Here is a 23,883-nt window from a genome sequence, read left to right on the forward strand (position 1 = left end):
AATATTTTCAGCAATAAAATATAAATTCACTCTATTACAAAATAATCCAAAAACAATATATATATATATATATATATATATATATTTTTTTTTTTTTGTTTTCTTCTAAGTTCTAAAAAGGTAAACATGATTTATGTAAAATATGAACAACATGGTAGTTACGGTAGAGATGATAAATAAACTTGTTTTCGTGGGTATTGTCTGAATCCGTTAATGTTTTGACGGGAAATCTCAACATTAACTAGGTATGAGTATAGGTACGAAGAATTTCCGAATTTTCGATTGGGTTTGGGGATGGGTATAAGGATGTACATATCTATCTCATTTGTGTCCCTATACCCGCCATAATATTTGTCTCCGCCATATCCCCGTCCCGGCTTAAATTATTAAAATATTCATAATATATATATTTAAAACTCTCAATTTAAGTGTTTAATAACATAAACATTTCCTTTACTAGATAACATATATTATTATTTATTTTTGTTTCATTTTAAGAACCCTTTTTGTTTTTTTGTTTCGTTAAAACAATTTTGTGTTATTTCTCAACCATTGACTGTATTGATATTTGAAAAGTTTTCTTAGATCTCTAAGGTATTTTTCATCTTATAATACCCTTAATTATATATTTGTTTACCTTCGTACAATTTAATTCAATAATCTCTCAAATTGTTTTTAAGACACACATTTGATAATTTTTTTAATATTTTTATTTGTTTATTTTTATCATGTAGAATACTATTTAAATTTATTTTATATAATTTTTTTATTTCCTAACTCATTATAATTATGCTATAATTTTGTCACTATAATTGAATAAATAAATTTTATTTATTATAATATAAAAATTTAATGTAATTATCATGAATGTTTTTTGTATCACCATCCAACATATATTGAATTTCAAAATATACAAGATTTATGTTAAATTTTTATTATTATTAGTTTAATATTTGTTCTTCGCGTGATTTTGATCAAGTGTTGTATTATAATTTTTTATGAGAGTATAAAAAAGAGATTCATTAGAATTTAAAAAATTGAAGTAAACAGACATTTAAAATATATTTTAATTTGAATATTTATTTTCCTTTTATATTTTTTCAAAAATATTTTTAAAATTTATCAACTAGGATTTATTAATATTTGCAAATTTAATAAATGCTTTGATTTTCATGAGATTTTATTTGGTATTCTAATTTGAAATTTATGCAATTATAATTTTTTCTAAGTATTTTATATAAAAAACAACTCCTTTTCTTAATATTAAATATATGATATATTATGTTGTCTTTATCGTAATTTTTTATTTTTTTATAAAATTTAATTAATTAACATTAAAACAATAAAAAAACAAGTATAAGTATGAATATGAGAATATATCCGTTAGATTTTGATATGAGGATGATATGTATTTTTTCTATGAAGATATGTATGAAATAGCAAAAATCATCTCCACCGTCCCCTTACTATCCTATTTAATCAAGTTTAACATAGATGCACTTTTAATCTTAATGTTGTTAGGTGTTGATTAATTAATTTTCTAACGTTAAGATAGTTGTTATAAAATAAATAAACCTTTCGGTACTTCATTTATCAGATTATAATTAATTGATAGTATCAATTTATTTAATTACAATAATTTTTCTCTATTGTGAAGATTTAATTAACAATAATATACTTTAAACCACTTTCAGTTATTCCCTTAATATCTTGAATATAAAATCTCATTTAATTAATATCTTTTAGTAAAAAATCAAAATCTATAATATAAATTTAGTTAAAATTTACTGTTAGAAGAAAAACCGTATTTAATTAAATAAAAAATTAAAAAGGTGAACCTCGACGATTGAGCGAGCGAGATATTACCAAGAATTCACTGTATATATGTAACGTCATAATATCATTCTCGTATTTCCCTCCCACAAAGACAGACACTGTCGTGAAATCAAACAGCACCACCAACAAACACGCTTCCATTATTCAGTCTACGCTCTTCACACACCAAACTTATGGCAAATTCTGCTTCTGCTAGCTTCTCCACTCAAGCAAACGCGCTTCTTCTCAAGAACATTACCTTTCAGGTTCCACTACTCGCTTTCCCTTTTTCTCTCTCTCTTTCTTTCTTTCTTTCTATGATTACTCTATCGCATGAAATTATGTTGATGTTTGATTTTCTCATATTTCCAAGAAACGGAATGTGAAAACCAACCTTCGGCTGATTCTGGTCCCGGTGGTGCTATGCTTGTTGCTTTTCCTGCTCCAACTCTTATTCGACACGCAATTGAATAAAAGCAAATTCAAATGCGGCTGCGTGTGTGCCGACAACAGAACCAAAATCTCTCAGTGCCCTGAGTCAGAGAAGCGGTGCGGGGTCCAGTATTCCGATTTCTTTCAAGCCGCCATGTGCGCCATTCCCAACCCCGTCGAATGGCCACCGCTCTTGCAACTTCCTGCTCCCCCGAACCGGGCTGTGCGAACCGGTTTTCTTCCCTTTTTCGATTTGCCCGATGCATCGTGCAGGAGAACCGACTCGTGTCCTCTTTCTCTGCTCTTCACCGGAGAGAATCACTCCTTTGCGCTGAGTATGGTGTAATGGATCCGTTCACATTGTGTTTCTCGCTCTGTTGCTGATTTTCTTTCGTGACGTGTTTGTTCATTTTTTTACAGGCGTATCTGAGAACATGTTTCGGAGTGCCCTGAGTATAAGTGATTTTGGTAGTAATTTCCTTGCTGGTTTGGCCGTGAATGTACTGGTGAGTTTGTTGTATGTTATTGTCTTTTTGTTCAGTTTAGTTTAATAATTCCAATGCGTCGAAGAATACAAAGACTTTTACACTGTCTATTAATAAGAAAAGATGCTAGAAGAAGTGACGTTTAAGATAATTGTTGAAAAATCAGCAAAGTTTCCACGTGTGGCGTTTGTGATTGATCGATGATATCACAATTGGTGAAGTGTGTACTGTTTACACATTACTTTTTTATGTTTTTTTTTTTTTTTTTTTTTTAGTTTTAGAGATTTACAGACATCTACGGTTAGTGTGGAAGGTTTTACACTGAATACCTATAAGAGCTTTTACATCGTTAAGTGATTAGAAATCTACAAACAAATTTATTTTGTGATTGAATGGCAGAGTAAACTGTTCGGGTATGTATTGCGTATTATATATTCTTAATTTTAGTGTGACATTTCAGTTTTCCTGCTTTTGCAAGTGTTTTTTTTTTTTTTTGTGTGATGTTTGCTGTTGTCAAAATGATGTTGATATAGGGATCTGAATCAAAACCTGGAAGGAACAATTTTATTGAACCTGCTTTCTCTTCGAAACTCCCCATTTATTATTTACAAACAAACTGCACAGGAACAGAGAACTCTGGATTCTCCTTTCCCTCGCTGACAGGAGCAAACAATGGTATGGAACGTCCTTGTATTATCAATGTACCTTGTGTTAACAGGAAATTGAACCATTAGGCATCGCTGTTCACGCCTCATGGCTATTTTGTAATGTCAATTTGTAATCCATTGTGTCACTCTTGGTGGTTCCCAAGGACTGTGTAGATGTAGGTATCATATGTTCATATGGTTTTGCTAGTTGGTGTATGCTTGATGATGAATCGTTGTAAATGACAGATTGTTAGAGAATATTTCAAAACTTTTGTACCTCTTTTTTTGGAGGGGTGAGGGGTAGTGTTTTGATTGCTATTTTATTCATGTAGCTATTTGCTTGAACCTAAATGTTCTTCCATGTTTTTGGAAAAGCTTGGGGAACCATCAAATGAATGTAATAAAAATGTGTAAAGTTCAGTATAAAACAATAAGTGCAACCTTCATGATGCATTTGAAACAGTTGCTCAATGGTAATAATCTTATGATCAGTTTTGCCAAATAAATGCACCCAGAAATTATTTGAATATTTTTTCATGGAGTAAACTGGTACTTTATATACACAATCTTATTTCTCTCTAGACTTGACTAGGGCCTGCATCTGACATGTAGAGTATATTTACTAATTGAATTTGTTTTCCCTGAATCTAGAGATTAAATGTGCTCTGGCTAAAAATTTATGGCGTAATAGTTCTACTGAGATCAACAGTGAGCTATACAAAGGTTATCAAAGAGGTAACTCAGAGGGACAAATCAATGAGATAGTTTCAGGTACTTAACTATCACTATGTTTCAATTCATGCAATTTGTGGAAGACAATACTTATTTTTATTATTTTGGCAGCTTTTGATTTTCTAAATTCAAATGGTAATAGATATAATGTTGGTATATGGTACAACTCAACCTACTATCAAGAAGACACAGGAATTAGTGCCAATGCATTGTTGCGGATTCCTCGCTCTGTAAATCTGGTATATATAACTCGTTTTAATTGTTTCATCCTCTTTGCAGTTATCCTAACCATTGATTCAATATAATGAATGAACAGATAGATCAATCTGAGCTTATAAAATAAAAAGAACGTGCTACTTGCTAGCTTGTAATGATCTTAAATTTTTCTTTATCATAGGTCTTAGAATTTGAACTTAAAGTTTAACTCAACACTGCAACATTAGTTTAAGTGAGGTTTTCCCATAATACATTATACGGCATTACTTAGGCCACGTCTCTAGTCAGTGTTGCACCTCTGCCTGCTAGGAGACAGTTTCATTGTGGCTTCACTCAACATTTCGCGTCAACTCCTTTATAGGTAGTACTTTTCAAGACAGTATCACCTACAGTGACTGCAACTATGTTGGCTTTTGAACAATAGTATTAGTTTTAACATAAAAAACACATTGATTCATAATTCATTATTGATGGAATACATTTGCACCAAGGAACTACATACTCCTAAAGAAGAAAAACTTGGTTAACCGTTACATTTTTTTTTAAAATGCATGATTTGAATAGAAGAAGTGGAACTATGTTCATGATGCGCTGGCTGTATTTGTATTGAAAATTTCAAGGTTAATTTTGTCAGTAAATATTATTGATCTTATGTTATGATGGTAATTTCCAGAAATACACATTTTTTCATTTCTTATTTTAGTAGTATTTGGTCTTTGACAGGTTATAATAGGAATCTGACAATATATGCATGCAGATTTCCAATTCCTACCTGCAGTTTCTGCTTGGACCCGGAACCAAAATAATTTTTGAGTTTGTAAAGGAAATGCCAAAACCTGAGACCATTTTTAGGCTTGACATATCTTCTATCGTGGGCTCTCTGTTCTTTACATGGGTCATCTTGCAACTTTTTCCTGTAAGTGAATATATATCTATACACATGAGCTATGAATTGAGTTGTCTATAACAACTAAGAAAAGTTAAGAGCAATGAGAGGATGATACCATCATTTATTGCATAAATAGTTGCTGTTGGTTAACTTTGACTTTTGAAATATGATATAGAATTTAGGTGCGGAAAGAGAACCAAATTGAGGGAGGAAAGATGAGAGGAACAAAGACCAAGAATCGTGCACTACACTTATGTTATTATCACTCAATCTCATTTTATATTTAGTCTGTATAAAATATAACAATACTACCTTATTTATAGGCTGGTACCCAATAGCTTTAAAATCCTATCTAACTAGCTGACTAACTAACATCTCATTTATATTTACATATCAATACCTCTCCCGAAAAGAAGACCTTGCCCTCAAGGGTCTTGCATTTCAAACAGTGGGGATGACTGTTGAAAATTGAATAGAAGAACCCATGTCGCCTCCTCATTAGGTACACTGTGCCACTGAACCAAAATTATTGTGATGAAATGACCCTTCTTCCTTTGCATGTTTTGTTGAGATCTTTTCAGGAAATATAGTACTAGGTTGGTTGGCAATCAGTGGGAGGATGCTTGTAATATTAAATGTTGAGTGGGTTAGAGACTTTTTAGGATGCTGCAAGTAGGCAGTTGTACCTATGTTTTCTGAAATTCTATCGGTACTCGGAGCAAGTTTATGCAAGCTTCTTGCTGGAAACTTGAAACAGGCCCACTCGCCCATATGAAATTCCCTATTGGACCTTGAAAAATATGATGTAAATGACGTTTATGAACTCTCACCACTTTCCTTGCTACTAATATTATGTGAAGTGAATCTACAACAAAATTCATTGGGAGATTGGGAATATGCAGTGGTGGTTTTTTCTTATACAAGGGCTCATGAAGGATGGTAAGAGGAAGATAATTTCTGTAAAATCCGAGAGTTTTAAAATTCCTTCGAAAAACTACTCAACAAAAGAGGATTCCTACATCTGATTATCTCCATTGATGCTCATTGCTCATACAATCAATACCTTTTTGTGAACAAAAAGCACTGAATTGGTTTGTCCCTACAGTTTACTAGTTCCAACATCAGCAGTTGCCCTCCCACAAAATCTTCAGATTGTAACTTTTTAGATTCCATCAATTGACATTTATTTGGTGTCTTGGGTCGGAGTTTAAGCATCTTCCTACATGGCAAGTGCATCATAGTTCAAAAATGCATTCTTGATGCTTTTAAGCAAGTTAAATCCAAACACCATATTATTCGTGCGGAACTCAATATCTTCAAATCGTAGGTAAAATGTTCAGCCTGCATTCCCTATTTAAAATGCTTCCACATACCATGCACCTTTAAGCTTCTTCCCCAAGCTACCTCAATTGTTGACAATTCAGTCTCATTATCCTTCCATCCAAACCTCTTCGCAAAATCATAGTCCAAGAAATCATGGGTGTGCTTCCATTGTTCATGAGGGTTTGTAAAGTTTTTTGTTCCAGTTGCTCATGTATTCTTAGAGGTTGTTCCTTCCACACCTTTAATTGTGTTCAAGGAAAAATATATATTCTAATCATTATGACAACATATCATTATATTTGTTTATCTGGAAAACATTTTATTATTTACAACTTATTTAAATTCAATTCAAATCACCAAATCATACAAATTGCTAACTCGTTCATAGGTTTACTAGACCGTCTATTGTTGTACCAACTATAAATGCTATGTAACCTAACTTATTTTTCAGCTACACAAAACACATGTTAGAACATTCACGATAAACATAGAAGTGAACGGATAGATGGGCATCATGAATAAACAATATCTTCATCACCAACTTCTTTGAGTAGCAACAAAGAGATACAACGAAAAAAGGGCATTGCAGAGAATCTTAATTATGGGTCTTCTCCTTTCTCTTATTTTCGCAAGCAAAGTGACACAAAGTGATGTCATTTTCAATTAAACCAGAAAAACCAGCTGAATTTGCTAACTTAGTCATGAGCTCACAAGTTTGGCCATGCTCGCGTGAGGTTACATCAAGTCCATTGAGTCCGCTCAAAATGATTATGTGATTGGGTTAACTTGGATAAGGTGTGTGAGATCGTAAACACGTACACTTTTATGAGTTAAAACTCAAGTTTTATAATTATGGTTTTTTCTTAAATTGAAATACATATGGTTCGTCTTACTGAGACTCAATCAAGAACTCTTTGATTCCAAAGCTTACCTTCTGAGCAAGTTCGAAGTTAATCTTTTTAATTAAAACCTCAATCGAAATTATGTTATCCACAAAATGCATATAATTACGGATAATTTTATGTATGACCCCAATAATTACGTCCGAAACTAAATTAAACTGGATTCAAGGCTAATGCTTGATGTGATCTTTATCCTTATAGGAAAATCCCTTAGTTTTGCTTTCTAGTGTTCTTACACCAATAGTTACCCCCATTGTATATGTCTTGTATGGTTTGAATATAAATAATGCAATCACCTTAGAGCCTTTCTGCAGTATTTCTCGTAGTAATTAATCATATGCCTTTCCCATATCAATATAAAACATATGTAATTCCTTTTCTTTGCTTTAATACCTTTACATCAAACCTGGTAAAAGATACATGCTTTATGTTGAAAGTTTCTTATCTGTAGCCCTAGATCTTTCCTTCTATAATACATTTAAATGTTAAATTTAATAAGCTCTTTATGTTTGTGCAGGTTATTTTGACATCATTAGTATATGAGAAGCAACAAAAATTACGAATCATGATGAAAATGCATGGTCTTGGTGATAGGCCATACTGGATGATTTCATATGGTTATTTTCTTGTCATATCAGTAATTTACATGTTGTGCTTTGTGATATTTGGCTCACTCTTAGGTAAGAATATAACTATTGACTTTATTCCTCTTCAGATTTTCCCATTTTCTTTAATGCTTTTGACTTTATTCTCAGGATTAAAAATCTTCACAGTCAATGACTACAGCATCCAATTTGTATTTTATTTTATCTATATAAACTTACAAATTGCGCTAGCATTTTTGGTGGCTACCATGTTTTCAAATGTCAAGACTGCAACAGGTTTCATGATAACTACTTTTATCAGTTTATGTAATTCATAAAAATGGGTGTATTACTATTTTCTTTTCTTAGATCTAATTATTAATGAGTAATTTGTGTTCTTGATAATTGCAGTAACTGCATATATAGGTGTCTTTGGAACCGGGTTATTAGGTGGCTTTCTTTTCCGATTCTTTGTTCAAAATACATCATTTCCAAGTAAGTTAATGGTCGGTGATCATATCCATTTTGGGTTATTCTATTGGTTTTCATACATAATTTTATGTTCTTATTGGCAATTTTTTTCTTATTAGAAATGAGGATTCTAAGGCATCGCTTAGTTATTTGTCATCCCAACTATGTTGGCACCATAAACAACACCATTCATATGCAACACCCCTAACCCTATAGAAATGTAAATCAAATCCATCCTTGAAAAACTCAAGACAAATAAAGTTGGGGACACTATCCCACCGATTCTAACCTTGAGATCTAGTGTCAAACTTTGCAAGTTTATCAGTACATTGATTACCCTCTCTAAAAATAAGTGAAAAATAAACACACATTATTCTATTTACAAAACAATTCAATCATCCATTACATATGTTGGAGATTCCATATCAACTAGAGATTTGGTTAAATAATAGCATAAAAGTGGACACAAATATAAGCCAATTTTATGGGGTAGGTATTTGAGCTTAACCTAGTAAGGTGTGTTGGGTCCATTGTGCACTCACTATCGGGTTACTACTAGACCACCCCAAATTTCTAGTCTCATGCTCAAGATAGTCCTCAACTTGAGATGGTGTGTTGAAGAAGATCCCGCTTGGACTAAAAATGTGACCAAATTATAATATGTAAGTGGGTGCAAACCTAATCTCCCTAGTCAATTTTGTAAATAAAGATCATGAAGAATAATAGAAGTATTGGACTAAGTTTGAATAACAAGTAGAGAGTCACTCTCAATCCAAAGTTTTGTTCGTCCTTTGAAAATTGCAATTCCAAAGCCAGAATCACAGCCACCGCCTCTACATATAGAACATTATGAACACCATTAAGAGAAACAACCGACAACTAAAGCATGATGATTTCTAATAGTACCCCCTACCCTAGATACACTAGTAGAACTTTTAGCTGCCCCATTATTACATGTAAATCAATGAGAATGAGGAGGAAGGAAAAAAAAAAGGAACACAGGATGCAACCTTCCTAGGATGTGTGTATGCTCCAAAACTTTTATGAATAATGCTCTTGCACCTTAGATTTCATAAACCAATATACCAATTTCCAGTCTGATTGACCTCAACATAAATCTTGTGTTTAATTCTGATATAGGATAGTTAAGATTATCAAAACAGATCTTGTTCCTAGTTGTCCATATAACTTTCATAACACCAAATAAAGAAGCCTATATAACAGTCTTGGCTTGATTTCTCTAGAATCTTTGCAAGAAACAAAGAATAGAAGAGGTATAGAATTAGCTAGAATGTGGCTCTAGAAAGATGTGCTAAGCCAAGCCAAGAGACTTTTTTGCAAAGGTGCATTCAAAAACAGTTTTTTTGTTGTTTGAACATCAACACCGCAAAGATGACAAGAAACATAATCATATTGTGGCTAATCATGTGATTGATGGAGGAATAATTTTCTTCAAACTTGTGCTCCAGAAAAATTATTCCATCGAAATGAAACCTCAATATCAAACTTAGGTAACACTAAATCATAGATTGTAGTAGTTAGAGCGAAAATTTTGGAACTAGTAGCATTAGGTATAGATCATGATCTATTTGAAATAAAGTTTGCTACCTTAGCCTCCAACTACTTGATTAAATGAATAACTGTGAGTCCCAACCAGTCAACTACAGGAATAGCCAACCATTTATCCAGCCAAAAATTAACCCCTTGACCATTAGCAAGATGCTCACACCCAAACCTTATCACAATATAGGTTCATGTGACATGGGCACAATCTCAATAAATGTAATAAATCAGTTTCTTTTTATAGATAAATTCCAAGAGAGGTCCCCAAACACAAGAGTAAAATTAAGTTAAATGGGGGATTACTTTTATTATTACTAATGCCAATTTGACAATTAACAAATATCACATTCGAAAGATTCAACGGATTCTTTGGTAAACAATTAAGGGAACAAAAAATTGAGAAGGTATGTCCAAGTCTTTTATGATGAGTGGAGAAAAATATTACTGAGTGGTTAAAATCTTTTGTAAGTTTTTAAATGAGATAAGATTATTGGCTACTTGTGGAACATATAAAACCTCATTTACTACAATAGATGGTTCTGAAATTATATTCTCTTATCTACATATGGGTATTCTATTGCCATTCACAATTGTAATAAGTTATTCTCTAGTCGTTTTGGCATGTATGAGTTGAAGAGCATTGGAAATGGAGTCATGTGGTTTGTAGTTTGTAGCTCTTGAATCAAGAGGGCTAACAATATTGAATGAACTCATGTTTCTTCGTGAATTAGGTACATGATAGAGAAGGCTTATTCATTATTTCAATAATTGTTCTAAGACAATCAAGTTCCTCCTTGTAGGCTTTCATATCAAGATTTAGTTAAGGTGGAGCAATGGGTTTATTTGTTTCTTTATGTTTTTAGGTAGTATGGCTTGCCCATTTCTATGAGGTTCCTATGTTGTCTCTCATGCGTGCAAAAGCTCTCCTGTGGAGTTTGAAGCATGTTTTCTCAGTGTGCTCAAATCTTTTATAGTACGGACTATATTCTCTCCACGACTGCCTTTTTCTAAGAAATCCTCTCCAACGTTTGATTTCTTGAGGATCCCTATCCTTGTTGTCATGGCAAAACCTATGCTGGAGATTCCTCCATCAAGCATAATAGCCCCTTGGGTTTCTTCTCCCCTTACAATAAAAGGACTTTTGATGGTTGTGACAACTTCTCTCTTTGAAAGATTTGTACCCTAATTGGGTTATGTAGACAATAAACCTCACTTGTGAAAAAACTTCATTCACCTCTTGTTATTGTTTTTCATACAATGAACAATACAATTTATAGACTCATTTTTCTGTCTATTGTACTCACAACGACTGTAAACGGCTAGTACACTAACTTCCCACAACGGTTAGTACATTAACTACTTATAATGGCTAACTCATTAACTGCTATTAAGACCCCAACAACTACTTCATTTATGTTTATTCTAAATCCAACAAAACTCTCCTGTAAACTTAAATGCTTCTCTTATCTTTCATCTCGGTTCCTCTGTTCTCCATCCCAACTTTCCACGTGCAATAATCCTTCTCACATTGTGCTTGACCCTTTCATGAATAGCTAAGTTCTTTGCTCTCTTCATGGACGACTCCTCTTTACTGTAATCTGCTTGTTCTCTACTCTCTTCGTACTCGACTTGATCTTCTCTTTGCTCGACTTGTTCCTCTCTTTGGCCAACTTGTTCTTTTCTTTGGCCAACTTGTTACTCATTGGGTTCCTTACTATCCTAGGAGCCAATTCGTTCTTAACCAGATTTTTGTCAATAGGCTGACCTCCTTTTGAGGGATCAGAAGATTTTCACATATTGTTGCGCTCAATCACATATATTTCCTCATCCATTGCAAGTCGTCGCTTCTCATCTTACACCTTTAGTGCAGCTCTCAGATCCATCTCTACTTGCAACTGTTTTTTCAAACTTGTAACATCTTGTTCAAGTTCCAAGCGCCACTTTTGCAAAGTCTGCTTCCTTCTCTCTAAGCTTGTTTGTAAAATTGCATTACCTCTAACCTCCTCTTCAACTCTTTGTTGCAACTCACCTTTTGTAATCTCTAACCTTTGGATTACAAGCTCTTCTTCAAATTTCGAGCTACTTGAGTTTTTCACATGATCCACCAAGCTATCTGAGTACTCCACTTGCTCCATCGACTTAACCGAGCTATGTAGGCGCCACATTGAGCTGGCCTCATGCTCCACCATGTTATCAGGGGTATCTACACGCTCCACCAGCCTCTCCGGGTTATCTGCATGTCTCACTAGCCTATGCAACCTACTCAGTTGTCTTGTCGACCTATCCATGTTACGTGACTGTTTGGTCGAGTGATCAACTATACTCAGCCTTCTTGCTAAATTCTCTATGCTAATCGGTCTTCTTGCCGAGTTGTCCACTTTGCTTGTGGTCGACCCCCGAGCTATACGCCATCATCAACAATGTCGCTTCTTCTTTAACTTCTTCTGTGAGGTTTATTGTCTCTTATTTTCCACTCTCATACTGACAATCTTTGGAAAAATGTCCGACCTTTTCACACGTGAAACACTTGTCTGAGTAATAATCCTTTGCATAATGGTCATACTTGCCACACTTGTAGCACTAAACAATTGAGTTGCTTGATCGACCTCCCTATGGTCCTCGTCCTCTTCTACGCCAATTTTGTTCTTTCTCTTCTTCTTGTCTTCCGCTTCTACCACCAGGATCACTTCCTCTACCTCCTCGTTATCTTCCTATACCTTGAGTGTTCTAAGCCTCTCCTTCATTTGGAGTAGTTGATCAAGTGGCTCTGCCTTCTTTTTCTGTTGCTCATGTGCCTCAAGGGATCCAACAACCTCTTCAACCGTAAGCGTTGATAGGTTCTTGGACTCTTCAGTCGTGCACACCGTCAAAATCTTCTATCAATGACCTCATAATCTTCTCCACAACTCGACTAGCGGACAACGTCTCTCCGTTTCTAGCAAGTTGGTTCGTCACGGTTTCAACTCGAGTTATGTACTCGGCTACTCCTTCTGTCTCTTTCATCTTCATGCTCTCTAATTCGTCCCTAAGTGTTTGGAGTCGCACTCGGTCATCCCCTTATGCGCCTTCATGAATATATCCCACGCTTCTTTGAAGATTTAGCACTTGCAATCTTCTCAAAGCTGGACTCGTCCACAACATGGTACAAAATGTACAAAGTTGCCCTGTCCTTCACACATGCTTCTTTCAGCACCTTCAACTACGCATTTGACCAATTTGTAGTGTTGGCTGGTTTGTCGAAACCATCTTCAACCACCTCTCAATTTTCTTGGGAGCTAAGAGCCTTTATTTTGAGATTCCAATTGTCATAGTTGACAACCTTTGTCAACTTTGGCAGGGATACACTATTTGTAAGACTGGTCATCTCACTCTCTTCTTTTTCTCAAACACTTAGCTCTCTCTTTTTTTCACTCAGACATTCAAGCTAACTGGCTCTTGATACCACTTTGTAGACAATAAACCTCACTTGTGAAAAAACTTTATTCACCTCTTGTTATTGTTGTTTTTCATACAATGAACAATACAATTTATAGACTCATTTTTATGTTTGTTGTACTCACAACGGCTAATACGCTAACTTCCCACAACGGCTAGTACATTTACTACCCACAATAGCTAACTCATTAATTGTTATTAAGACTCCAACGACTAATTCATTTAATTTTATTCTAAACCCAACAGGTAGTTAAGGACCATGTAGGAATTTGAAGATTCATCATGATTCCACAACTTTAGCATCTATAATGACATCTCCTTTACACATCTTCACAATTTTGTGATGTTTCCATGTGGAGAGAGAACTTTATTTCGTATTAAAGACTATTCTCAATGTCATAGCAGACAACAAAATCCTTCTTCAATGAGAAAGTCTCATATATCTCTTTACCAGAGGAAGACAACATACAATTTCAACTTATCTAAAAAATCATCGGATGCCACATTCAAGTCATAATCAATGAGTCTTCATTATCCTAACTTCCAAAAAAATTAGATTCATTTGACCTCGGTTCTCCACCATTGATGTGGTCTAACCTTAACCACCCCTTGAAAATCCTCTTAATGTAATATGTCCTCAGTGAAAGCCAACAAACCATTTAGGATCCACTACTTTTGGAACAACTTTAAGACCCCAAAGGATGAATTTTACTTTAGACATTATAAAAAGAAACAATGTTATAGACCTGATTAAAAAAGGCAACTTCTTTGGCAAGATAACCGAAAAACTTATATCTACTCAAAATGAAGGCAAATGGTAGTCACAGTCCCTCAGAAACAAACTCAGGGATATCTGACAACTCTATTAGTGGCAGAGTTGGTGAGTGGGTGTCCTCAAAATTAGTTTGTGGGTTACATGTTCCAGTTACTGGTGGTGGCTCCTTTATCAAGATGATCTAGTGTTGTGATCATCTTTATTTGACAACAAAGTCATATGGTTGTTTCTTTGTTTGCACGCAGAAGCTCTACTACCAACTCAAACTACATAGGAAAACAAGAAAATGATTTTACTGTAACAATCATTTAAATTACATTTTTAGCTTCTCTACTGTAATAATCAATCTTTCTAAAATTAAGAAACAAAATATGGTAAAATAAATAGGAAAATGTTAAAATCCTTTATGTTAAAACGAAGATCTTGAAGATACTTTTATCCTAATAAAATGTTATTTACAACATTTATTTAGAGTTTGGGTTTTAATCTAACTCAATCCTCAAGCTGGCTATTGAAACATGGGTTGTCCTTTAATATTTTTACTATATCAGTAGTAAATTTTGAATCTCCAACACACTCAGGACTAGACATACAGACTATCAAGTTTAGAAGACTAGACTTTTCGGGGTGGTTTGGTGATGGATTGATAACAATTGGTTTGATAGACTCAACTCAACAACAATTATATGAATATCCTTTGATATCATTTTAGAATTTTGATATCCTTTGCTGTAAGTTTCTAATATTCTAGCCTAACAATTTTCTATGTTGTTTCTTCAGGAGGGTGGATAATTCTTATGGAGTTGTATCCTGGGTTTGCTTTATACCGAGGGTTATATGAGTTAGCACAATTTTCCATTCAAGGGAATAGAAGGGGGACTGATGGTATGAAGTGGCATAGTCTGAGTGAAAGCACTAATGGCATGAAAGAGGTCTTAATTATCATGTTTGCTGAGTGGATTGTGATACTTTTTGCTGCCTTCTACATTGATCAAGTTTTGTCATCAGGAAGTAGAAAATGTCCTCTTTTCTTATTGAAAGGATTTCAGAAAAAGTCTCCTTTCCAAAAGCTTGACACCCAAATGGAGGTGTCAAAAGAATTCTCTCAAATGGAGAAACCTGATGTCATCCAAGAGGTGAATATTATTTCCTATTAAATAAATTTGTAATGTACTTATATTATGAGTTCATCTGGATTATTAAAATGAGTAAACTAAGGTCTATCAAGAGCTGTCTTTCATATGTTAGTTTTTTAGAAATTGATGTAATTGTGCCACCTCAGCAACAAGTAGTATCATGTTGCACAAGGTTGAAAATACTTGAACACTTAAGAGAAGAAAATTGATTCAATTCAATTGATAGTAAACCATTACAAGAGAGTCTATATATATATATATATAGAGCTCTATCTCCCTAGAATAATAATTCAATATCTCCAATATCTTTATTGTCATAATTAAAACTACAATGTTGATAATATCTCATCACTCAATAATATCTTTCCATAACTCCACAAAATATTTCATAACTCCAGAATAGAGACTGAATATGGTAAAATTAATAACTTAATATGATATGACCCACCATGCGTGTTTCAATGAGATTGATGTTATATAAAAGAAAAAATTTCTAGTTCTATTTACACTAATGGAAGACTTGTAATCCTAATTAAATTAAATATGGAAACAAATGTTGAGACTAATAACAAGGCATGTGACACTATATTTAAACCATGATAATACTATTATGCACACAAAATAAAGATTTCATTTGTCTCTTAAAAGTAACTGATGTACACAAAATAATGATATTATGCACACAAAATAAAAGCTTGTATTTTATCTTAAAGAACTCATGTATGTGTTACAAGTTTGGTTGTACTGATGTACTCAATATGTTGAGACTGAGTTGCATGCATAAGGTGTTAATTGCTTTCTTCCTTTTCAGAAGGAGAAGGTGGAGGAGCTGCTACTTGAACCAACTATTAATCATGCAATTTTATGTGACGATCTAAGAAAAGTCTATCCAGGGAGGGATGGAAATCCAGATAAATTTGCAGTAAGAGGGTTGTTCCTTTCTGTGCCTCATGGGGAATGCTTTGGTATGCTCGGTCCCAATGGAGCTGGGAAGACCTCTTTTATCAATATGGTGAGTTATAATTGTCCAACCGATATGTACATTAGAATTTGCTTGCATTCCCAAAACTACTTTGCGAATTGAAAACAAGTTTAAAACTACCTTACGATGTGTACACAAGAAAACAAAACAAGTTTAAAACTACCCTACGAATAGACCTCTAATGGGCTAAATTCATTATTTTTCTCTTGAAGTCATAAATGTAATTAGCTTTTCTGTGTTTATAGATGATTGGTCTCACAAAACCAACCTCTGGTAGGGCATTTGTTCAAGGCTTGGACATAAGAACTCAAATGGGTGGAATATATACTACCATGGGTGTATGTCCACAACATGAGTAAGTTGAAAATTCCTCTATTTTTTTTTCTCTAAAATCAAACTTCTAACAAGTAAAAAAATTTAACTTATTTTTTTCTCTATACTGTAGCTTGCTGTGGGACAGCTTGACAGGTAGAGAGCACCTACTTTTTTATGGCAGACTAAAAAATCTTAGAGGCTCAGTCCTGACGCAAGTAAGTTAATTTCAGAGAAATCATGTCTTATTAATAAGATTATTATTATTATTATTTAGGACATGTCAATTATTAGAGAGCACCAACTTTTTTATGGCAGACTTAAAAGTCTTAGTTGCTCAGCGCGAGTAATTTAGTTTGAGAGAAATTATGCTGTTATAACAATAACTTATTATTATTATTATTATTTAGGACTTAAGGGTATTTAGTTGCGCCACTCTTGTGCATGTGGTGCATTCAACAACTATTCTAGAGTAATGCTTGATAATTCCCCTGTTGAATTTTTCCAACATTTCTATTGTCGGAGTATTTCTTATTTGTTTATGATTCCTTCATTATTTGCATCTCAAATTCTTGGATCTAGTTCAACACTTGTAATCCTTTCATCTTTTCATTTCTATGGTACTTGTGCTTCAAAAACTCTCAATTCTAATTGGATATTTTGAGCGACATTTTTCTGATCAACATAGTGGATGATCCTGCAGCAAACAAGGTTGTTCTTGCTTTTGACCTTTTTTTCTCCCTTCCTCTCTTTCTGAATTTTGATTTGACCAATCGTTGAATTATCTCATATGATTGGAGCTTCATACACACCTTCAACAACTTCCCATAGATCGCAAGCATCAAGATGGGCTTCCATTGTTAGTATTTAGTGTCAAATAATGAAAGTGGAATTGGAATTGATGAACCTTTATGATTTCTTCTAAGAATATCAGGCTTGTGTTTAGGTTTAAGAATTATGGATAGACTCACTCAATCTTGCAAATCCCTAGCAAGATAGCTCTTATACCAATTTGTTTTGTTTTTATGGTTAGAAAATATATTTTAGAAGGGTAAAGGATGTATTATGTAAAGGAGCTTAAACCATCTTTTATTCCTAGAAAAAAATCTGAATATAAAACAAAAATATAACAAAAAATCAAATACTAACAATATCTCAATCTTAACTTTCTAAATTTAAACAAAAACCTAATAGCTTTCTCTTTGTCTAAACAAAAGACTTTAGTAAATTTAGCTACCAATCTATTTCTGCAGGCAGTAGAGGACTCTTTGAAGGGTTTAAACCTTTTTCACGGAGGAGTTGCTGATAAACAAGTTGGAAAGTACAGTGGAGGGATGAAGAGGAGGCTTAGTGTTGCAATTTCATTGATTGGGGATCCCAAAGTATGTTTTAGATTTCAATTCATTCTGATAATTTTTCTTTGAAGATTCAAGTCATGTTTCGTTAATTCTGTATGTGCAAAATTTGTTAAGGTTGTTTACATGGATGAACCAAGTTCCGGATTAGACCCTGCCTCAAGAAAAAGCTTATGGAATGTCGTCAAGCATGCAAAACAGAACCGTGCAATCATTCTCACCAGTATTCTCTCACTCTTAGGATTTTGATTTTATATCACATTACTCTCCTTGGTGTATACATGATATAGAATGCTCAACTTGTTTATGTCTCACAATAAAATGATCTCTCTTCATATATATTGACAAATATTGGTTTCATGTCCTCAGCACATTCCATGGAAGAGGCAGAGGCCTTATGTGATCGATTGGGCATTTTTGTCAATGGCAGCTTGCAGTGTGTAGGAAATGCAAAAGAGGTAACATTGTTGCTCAAATGATTAGCTGTGTCAATTTTTTTTTTTCAAATAAATCTGTTAAATCTATGCAATTTATAGAAAACCCATAGACTGCACAAGGCATTTTACTTTCATTTGTCGTTACATGATTCATGGAGGCAGCTTTGAATGTAACTGCTTATTCTCTAACTGCAAAGTAGAAAATGCAGATTTATGTAGACTTTTATTTTTCTTATAACACTAGCTATTTCTGTTGGTTTCTTATAGCTTAAAGCAAGGTATGGAGGAACCTACGTGTTGACAGTGACAACATCTTCAGAGCATGAAAAAGATGTGGAGAACATGGTGCAGAAACTCACCCCAAATGCCAACAAGATATACCATCTGTCGGGTACTCAGAAGTTTGAGCTGCCAAAAGAGGATGTAAGAATATCAGATGTGTTCCAAGCTGTTGATGTTGCAAAGAGAAAGTTCAGTGTTTGTGCATGGGGTTTAGTTGACACCACATTGGAAGATGTATTCATTAAGGTAGCACGTGAGGCTCAGGCATTTGATACCTTATCATAATTATCATACACAATAAACTGCTCAGAACCAAATAAATGAACAAATTGCTACTGTATATCGGTAAGTTTTATAGCATCAAGCCTCGAAACTGTATAGCTGTGGATGAACATTTTTTTTTTCTATCTTCCTAAATTGTTCAATAAAATGAAAATTTGCTTAAAGAATTAGGCTTAGGGAAAAAAATTAAATTTGGACCAACATATTTTAATTTCAATGAATCATTAGAAAAAAAACTTAATTTTAATTATTTAAGCTTATAATTTCAAATAGTTACGTCATCAAAAGTTTTAATTTAACTTAACACACACATGCACACACGCGCACACACGCGATTGTATATGTATAGTTAGTTTGTGAAGGTAATATAATTATTTTCTTATGAAATTTAACTCGTCTAATATTAAAATATTAAGAACTTTGTAAATATTTTTTGAAAACATACTAAATAATATAAAGATATAATAATTCTAAAAACCCGAACGTATAAAATATTCATATCTATGCTTCATCTTGATACCGATGTTGATAAGATAATAGTTTCCTTCTGATGCGAAGTAAATATAAAGCTCGCTTAATCATTTATACAAGAATTCATTTAAATTATTTATTGTTTAAAAAAAAAATCCTAAATCATGAATTGCTTTTTTATTTTAACGACTGTGTGAAATATCTAAATCCATCTATAAAACATTCTTAAATTTCTGTCAACTGTCTGTCTTATTAATGCTTTGCTTGTATTTACACTATGAAATTGATGAAACATGAAAAAATTGGAATTGATTTGACTCAAAAAATACAAAATATTTATTATATAAGAAATTTATTTGAAAAAAAAATGTGAAGATAATCATCATTTTTAAAAGAGAAAAAAAAACAAAAAATATGAATTAGAAGAAATATTTAATTATTATAATTTTTAATAATAAAAATAATTAAATAACGAAGAAATTTATCTTCCCTTTGTATTCATTTCTACTCTCATATTGTTTTAATATAAACAACTTCACGTTTCATTATTCTATTTCTTGTTTTTTTCCATTTTCTAAAATGATCTCCTGAATCCACGTAAGGGTGTTTATTTGCTTTAATAATATTGCAAGCTAATGAATAATCATTATTTACACATTAATATTATGATTACACCATTTATGTTATAAAACTTTAATTATCTCTAAAATTAGCTTATCACGGATCGTGTTTTAATGGATGGTGGTTGATTCCTAAGAAAAGAGTATGTTTGTCGTAGGAGGAGTCTTGGTTAGATGATTTATAATTGAAAAGTAATCGTAAAGTTTCTCTTGTTGGAAGTTAAAACATCGTAAAAGAATAATTGTATTTGTCTAAAAAGTCTTGTATAACAACATTCAAATGCGTGATCAACTACTAAAAAGGAAGGTTATTTCCAATGAGTTTGCATATTTGATCATTCTTTTTTCTTATAAAGTGTGAGAAAGATGTTATAAATGATGAAGTTTATCTAATAATCCATTGCCCATTGGTTGCACATCATATTTGTGGCATCAAGGCGGATCTTAGTTGATCCGTAGGAGGGCATGCCCCCCTCCCCCATTTTTTTTTTTTAAATTATATGCAATATATTTTATTTATGAAAATTAAATTATATATATATATATATATATTATAAATTATAATGTTAATAAATAATAAAATATAAAATTAAGCAATAAAAAATAAAAAATAAAATTATTAATATATATATATATATATATATATATATATATATAAAAGATTCAGTCAAACAAATAAAAGAAAAATATCATACAATTATAATTGAAGAAAGTAATAGAAATAGTTTGGGTTAAGGGCGGAGCGTTGTTCTTAGATATAAAAGCCCTTGGGTGCATAGGGCAAAACAATTTTTTGTGCATTTCTCTCTCAAGATACAACAACCAGTCAGATCGTCCAAGATACAACAACCATTGTTTTAAAAGATAATATAGAGAAGAAGAGAGAACAATTTTATATGAACTATACTTTTTTGTTGTGTGTATTTCCCATGCAAAAAGGGGTATGTATAGGTAGAAGAGAGATACTTAAGAGTCAATTGTAATAAATTTGATTTTAGAAATAAAATAATTTGTAATCAATAAAATAAATGTACAATAAATTGTTTATCCAAAGATAACATTTAACTCTCAAATTAATATTGCACAAAAATATTAGTAACAATAAAATTTTCTTGCAATTATTTATTGTTTAGGTATGAATTAATTGTTTATCAATATGTGAATTGAATGTTGGTGTATTGCATGTTTTGAATCCATCGATCTGTGTTTTAAGTTGTTGAATTCTCTTAGTTGTGAATTTTGGGTTGGATCTAGACAGTGACATCCGAAATACTTTATTAAAAATATGAGAATGTGTTAGTTACATGAGTGAATTATGCTTGTATATAAAGAGAAAATACAAGCAACAGAAGATAATAACGGAAAGATATCAAAAGTATCTCTAACACCCCTCTCCAGGTGGGCATGAAAATTATGAAAGTCAAACTTAAAAGTAACAAGTTTGGAACATAGTCAGATGGAGATCATTGAGAGATAGAGATCCCTAAGAGATTGAGAATGGAGAACCTTAAGAAATTGGAGAAAACCTTGAGAAATTGGAGAACCTTGTACAGACATGCAATATAATCAGATTAGAAAATTGTACAAACAAATTTCCATTGCTGAAAAATTGTACAATCAGATTTTCATATGGTTGATAATTGTTATTAACAAGAAAGAGATATAAAAGAATAAATACATCATTTCTTTTTTTTTCAAGATGCAGAAATATAGGGTGAGGAGAAACAAAACTCATCAGAGGTAAAGTGGCAAAGGGCGAAAGATGTGGAAGGTATATTTCATCTAATATCATCAGTTAAGGGAGGGTTGGAAGAGAGATACTTTATTGAAAATATGAGAATGAGTTAATTACATAAGTGAATTATGCTTGTATATAAAGACAAAATACAAGCAACAGAAAATAATAACATAATAGAAAATTATAACAAAAAATTATAATATAAAAACCAAATATATCTCTAACATCTAATGAATCATTTTGACTAAATTGGTATTGTTTTTTATTTGGACAGAGGATAAAAATACTCATTAGAGTCAAGGGAAACCCTTTTTCACGTAGAATTGTGAGTCTACGTGTACATATCGAGGGAACACCGTGAGAATCTTTATAGTTGTAGCATTTTCTTGATTTGTGTTATAAATTTGATATGTGAAAACAATTATATGTATGATCTTTTGTTATTGTCATAATGATGAACTATTATTATAATTTTAATAACTCTTGCTTATCCTTGTTTTTTTTTTTTGCAGTTTATCCATCTGCAATGATTATATGTTATACATAAAGAGATTATCCATCTGCAATGATCGTATATTATACATAAAGAGAAAAAAGTGCAAGTAAAAATCCTCAATAGTAAAATAGTTCAGGAATAATATAGATATATATGAGTTGCTTATGTATAGTTTCTTTTATGTATTACCGATTTCCTCCAAATCTAGAATATATTTATGTTTAAGAAAAGTTATTACGGAACTTATGTGGCATATTTTAATACATAGCCATCTACTATTTAGTTATTTAGTTATTGGACTTAATGTGAAATTTAAAATACTTCAAATTAGAAGAGTAGTTTACTAATCCGGAGTGTTACAATAATCACATATATTTACAAAATAATGTATTATTAATAATAAATAACAAACGTACATTAATTATATTATAAGCATTTTACATTTTTGTATTTCTTTATTTTAAGAAAAAGAAAGAAAAGTAGGAAAAAAAAAGAATGTTATGTAATGTTACACTTACACAATAATACTAATAAAGTTTCGCTCAAGACTAGTTAAAAAGATTTTACGTTAAAAAAATATTCTTAAAATAAAATAGATTTCAATTATACATAAAGATGATTACTTTCATATTTAAAGCATAAATTTCAATTTCTAAAATGTTAAGTTTTAGAAATTAAGGATGGTTACTACGAATAATAAATTAACAATAATAATAAACTAATATGATTCACTTAAATAATAATTATGTTTTAAGTTTTGCATTAAAAATATTTAATATACAATTTATACATTTAATCTTAATGGGTAATAATTAACTATATTTATCTCAACTAATGATGCATTACAAGAAAACTCTTACATAATACCAATTTTAATGACAAAAGGTGTGGATAGACCAATTTAGAGATTAATTTCTTAATTAGAGACCAATTCATTCTCTAGATAAAATCTTGATAACTAATGTTAGTGACCAAATTAAAGACTAATTCATAATAGAAGCTATTTTAATTACTAATTTAGAGACCAATTTATATATATATATATATATAAACTATTTTAGTTTATAATATAAATTGATATCTAAATTAGCCACCATAGTAATTAATTATTTTTATCACTAAATCGGTCATTATTCAAGGATTTTTTTAGTAATCAATTCATAATAAAACTATTTAGTTACCAATTATAATTTTTCAAAACTATTTTATTTATCAATAATTTTTAATTTATAAATTGATATCTAAATTAGTAGTAATTAACTATTTATTGTCACTAAAATTAATCATTATTCAAGGATTCAAGTATTAAATAAAATATAATTATTTAAAATATTATTAGAATATAATTATTAAACTATTTCTTCTAATAATTATATTCTAAATATACTAATAATTATTTATATTAATTACAAAACTTCTCATTTTTTTAAGAATTGGAGATAAGTAAGAAGGTGACAATATATATATATATATATATATATATATATATATATATATATATAT

The 23,883-nt window shown here is 31.8% G+C and overlaps 1 protein-coding gene across 2 annotated transcripts; it reads left to right on the top strand.

Moving 5' to 3' along the window:
- Positions 1-1,900: 1,900 nt before the first annotated feature.
- On the top strand, positions 1,901-19,085 carry LOC114176099 (ABC transporter A family member 7-like). 2 transcript variants are annotated; one of them, XM_028061026.1, is made up of 18 exons: positions 1,901-2,081; positions 2,189-2,582; positions 2,668-2,753; positions 3,266-3,407; positions 4,031-4,150; positions 4,223-4,350; positions 5,085-5,243; positions 7,959-8,121; positions 8,197-8,322; positions 8,437-8,520; positions 15,050-15,405; positions 16,217-16,417; positions 16,633-16,742; positions 16,833-16,917; positions 17,953-18,081; positions 18,172-18,277; positions 18,424-18,512; positions 18,759-19,085. In XM_028061026.1, exons 1-18 carry the CDS (start codon positions 2,010-2,012, stop codon positions 19,056-19,058), a joined length of 2,850 nt encoding a protein of 949 aa, XP_027916827.1. In that variant the 5' UTR covers positions 1,901-2,009; the 3' UTR covers positions 19,059-19,085. The 2 variants fall into 2 exon arrangements, with proteins under 2 accessions (XP_027916827.1, XP_027916828.1); XM_028061027.1 differs by lacking the exon at positions 1,901-2,081 and having other exon boundaries at positions 2,500-2,589; positions 18,759-19,058.
- Positions 19,086-23,883: the final 4,798 nt, after the last annotated feature.

The sequence above is a fragment of the Vigna unguiculata genome, chromosome 3 (genome assembly GCF_004118075.2).
Source record: "Vigna unguiculata cultivar IT97K-499-35 chromosome 3, ASM411807v1, whole genome shotgun sequence".
In the NCBI taxonomy this organism is placed as follows: domain Eukaryota; kingdom Viridiplantae; phylum Streptophyta; class Magnoliopsida; order Fabales; family Fabaceae; genus Vigna; species Vigna unguiculata.